Source organism: Bufo gargarizans, chromosome 1, assembly GCF_014858855.1.
Source record: "Bufo gargarizans isolate SCDJY-AF-19 chromosome 1, ASM1485885v1, whole genome shotgun sequence".
In the NCBI taxonomy this organism is placed as follows: Eukaryota; Metazoa; Chordata; class Amphibia; order Anura; family Bufonidae; genus Bufo; species Bufo gargarizans.
In genome coordinates, this window is record NC_058080.1 from 502265953 (window position 1) to 502269502 (window position 3550).

Sequence of the window (3550 nt, forward strand, 5' to 3'; positions counted from 1 at the left end):
TCCTGGCTGCCATAGTAACACTGAACGCATTTTGAAGACGGATCCGTCTTCAAATGCTTTCAGTTCACTTGCGTTTTTCCGGATCCAGCGGGCACTTCCGGCAAATGGAGTACACGCCGGATCCAGACAACGCAAGTGTGAAAGAGCCCTTAGCCATACACCCACCAAGCCAAAACCTCACCTGCTACTAGCACCCCCACCCTCCTTGCAGAGCATTCCAGCAACCCCCACCACCCTTGCAGAGCATTCCAGCCCCCCCCCCCCTTGCAGAGCATTCCAGCAACCCACTCCTAAGCCTCTTGGGAAATCAACTGTGCTTCTTGCAGACTCCAGACTAACTCTATAGGCCCCCTGCAGAGTATTACTTAGCCATACACCCACCAAGCGAAAACCTCACCTGCTACTAGCACCCCCCCTCCTGCAAAACATTCCATTCCAGCAACCCCCACCCCCCTTGCAGAGCATTCCAGCAACCCCCACCCCCCTTGCAGAGCATTCCAGCAACCCCCCCTGCAGAGCATTCCAGCAACCCCCCCTGCAGAGCATTCCAGCAACCCCCGCCCCCCCCCCCCCTTACAGAGCATTACAGCAACCCCCCCCCTTGCAGAGCATTATAGCAACACCACCCCCTTGCAGAGCATTACAGAAAACCCCCATCCCCCCTTGCAGAGCATTACACTCCTAAGCCTCTGGGGAAATCAACTGTGCTTCTTGCAGACTCCAGACTAACTCTATAGGCCCCCTGCAGAGTATTACTTAGCCATACACCCACCAAGCGAAACCCTCACCTGCTTCTGCCCTTGTCCTCACCAGATCAAACCACTCATAAGCCGGGAAATCAACTGTGCTTCTTGCAGACTGCACACTGGCTCCGCCTACTCGAGTCTGGTCACGTGGGCATGACATCATCAGAGGTCCTCTAGCTGGCTAGGAAATAGCATCTACCGAATTGTAAACTCAGGGACTGCAGGAAAAGTTCTGACCACCGGCCTGTAGAGGGCGTATGATCGGCAACCGACAGACACAAATTCCCAGAAGCCCCCGGGAAGGAAGTGACGTGTCCCCAGCAGAGGAAGTGCTGAGAAGGTGTGGAGCTGGAAAGCACGAGTGGCCTGCTGTAGCGAGGGCTTTGCTGTACGCGGCAGACATGTTCCTGCAGTATTACCTGGATGAGCAGGGAGATCGGGTGTACACCATGAAGGTGAGGACGGGCAGGGGGCGCTGTAGTGCACGCACTCTGGAGGTGGTATATATGTCCAGTTGAATTAATGAACAAGTTATAGAGGGGTCATAGAATCTAGAGTGTTCCAGCAAAATTGACCCTTTAAAACATAACTTTTACTTAATTATATTCATAAAATTACACCACGTTAGTGATTCACCAGTGAAAGAAATTATGTGAAACAAATGATAGTCCAAAAGATAAGAATTGTTTTAACCGGGGTGACCGACCATTGATGTGGTTCTGCAGGTTGGTGTACCCAGGGCAGCATGGGGAGTATTGGAGTAACTAATCTGTCCCTACACTCACCCTGAATACATCCTCAGCCCAGGGACGTCCCCTAGTGGTGGAGACTCCCTGTCCTCGTACCTGGACTGACTGCCCTACGTACACCCTCCTCTCAATCAACAGTACCGCGGTACCCCGTAAAACGCCGGGTATCTTTGTGTCACAGGTAGATATATGCCTGTATAGACAACAGACCATGTAGATAGAAAAAATAAATACAGTTGGTGTGAAGGTGTAGATATCACCTAAAACACCGTATGGAGAAACCAACAGGGGGGGCGTCACGGTGGCAATACGCTCCCAGGCTAGTTCTCAAAGTAACCCCGACGCGTTTCCCCTATTTCTAGGTTCATTAGGGGGTAAAGACACAGTGTCATGGGTGAACCGTCATAATGAAATATAGTACATAGATATACTCATGATATGGATGGAGGACACAGGACCGGAAACGCAGACGATAGTGTGTAGGACCGAGGGGACCATTAGATATAGCCCACCTGTAGATGGAAGGTAGAGAAATAACAGGGTATTTACTTATATTTCCACCCCCTATATGTGCCTGGGACTTACCTGGTATCCTAGATGGTCAGATAGACCAGAAGCCCATTCAGATGAGGGCCAACACAGTGTCCAAGAGGCTGTAAAAAGTGTATGGTATAAAGCTCCATTGCCTGCCCAGATACCAACCTATCAGATAAGATCACATGGTCCTTACTTGGGTATCATCCTGTGCCTCCAGATACTCACACACTGACTTGTGTGCTTCCCTAAATACCCCATGCTCAGCTGTTTGAGCTTGGCGCTCAATTGGACGCAAGACCTGCCACTTCCGGTTACGGGACGCGTCCGCCTGCGTCGCTTTCGGTCCATGGACCGCATGTGTATCTCACATCCAGTCCCTGGAACGCAAGCGATCGTCATTTCCGATTTATAGGTCGTTGTATATGTGCACTCATTATAGCAATTACCGAGGTGCAACACTCTGAAGGTGGGGCCCGGCTTCATCTTCACAGTTCACATAACCGTTAGCATAGGCTGTGAAGGCTCGTGGTGCCTGAGACCAGACAAGCACCTCTACCCGCAGTAGTTACATATAATGGGTGTGTGCCATTTAGAGAATTTTTAAGCTTTCAGGTAAAAAAATAAATATATGCGATTCCCAGCTAATGACTGCCAGGGCCGGCTGGGAGTTGTAGTTTTACTACAGCCTTTCTATGTGCAGCTTCTACTGTATTAGAGACCAGTGAGCTGCTGCTCCCCCTGGTGGCAGCAGCAGGCCTCTGCAGGATCGTTACTCTTCTCCAAACTGTACCTGCTTTCCTCAGTACTTTGTGGTGTGAATATGTCCTTACCGGGATGTGTAATGTATATGGCGATTGTGTGTTCCAGAAAGTGGCCCCCAGTGAACAGCTGACCTCTTCAGCCCATCCAGCCCGCTTTTCTCCTGATGACAAGTATTCCCGACATCGCTTCTCCATCAAGAAGAGATTTGGCCTACTGCTCACCCAGCAGCCCCGGCCGCTTTTATAAGGCCGTGCGGAGGAACGACAGCTGGACTTGGAATCTCTCAGCTTCTTCTTACCCCGCCCACTCTTGTTGGACATTTGTGACTTTATCACTTAACATGGGAGCTGTTTTCTGAGTTTTGCATAAAATAAAGGTCTTGGCGTCCAGATGGCAATGTGTTATGTGCTTTACCTGGGAGGATGATCGAGAGCCGGCCACATGGGACTTTTTACAAGACAGATTTATCAAAACTGGGATTGTCTCGCTTCAGCAAATGGCATTTATCAAGCAGACAAGGTAATACAAGCCACTTACTAATCTATTATTGCCCATATGGCTTCCCTTGCTGGCTGGATTCATTTTTCCATCACATTATACACTGCTCGTTTCCATGGTTATGACCGCCCTGCAATCCATCAGTGGTGGTCGTGCTTGCACACTATAGGCAAAAGCACCAGCCTATGTGTGCAAGCACGGCCACCACTGATGGATGTTAGGGTGCTCTGTAACCATGGAAACGAGAAGTGTATAATG

The 3550-nt window shown here is 50.1% G+C and overlaps 1 protein-coding gene across 1 annotated transcript; it reads left to right on the forward strand.

Moving 5' to 3' along the window:
* Window positions 1-1019: 1019 nt before the first annotated feature.
* NOP10 (NOP10 ribonucleoprotein) lies at window positions 1020-3126 on the forward strand. The gene is made up of 2 exons (XM_044288368.1): window positions 1020-1201; window positions 2900-3126. The coding sequence occupies exons 1-2, from the start codon at window positions 1148-1150 to the stop codon at window positions 3038-3040; spliced, it is 195 nt and encodes a 64-aa protein (XP_044144303.1). The 5' UTR covers window positions 1020-1147; the 3' UTR covers window positions 3041-3126.
* The last annotated feature ends 424 nt before the right edge of the window (window positions 3127-3550 follow it).

What these genes read in the sequence shown, in the direction of transcription:
- NOP10 (XM_044288368.1), top strand. Translation starts at nt 1,148, where the DNA reads ATGTTCCTGCAGTATTACCTGGATGAGCAGGGAGATCGGGTGTACACC. An exon ending in ATCGGGTGTACACCATGAAG is followed by an intron (nt 1,202 to 2,899) that starts GTGAGGACGGGC and finishes TGTGTGTTCCAG; the next exon opens with AAAGTGGCCCCCAGTGAACA.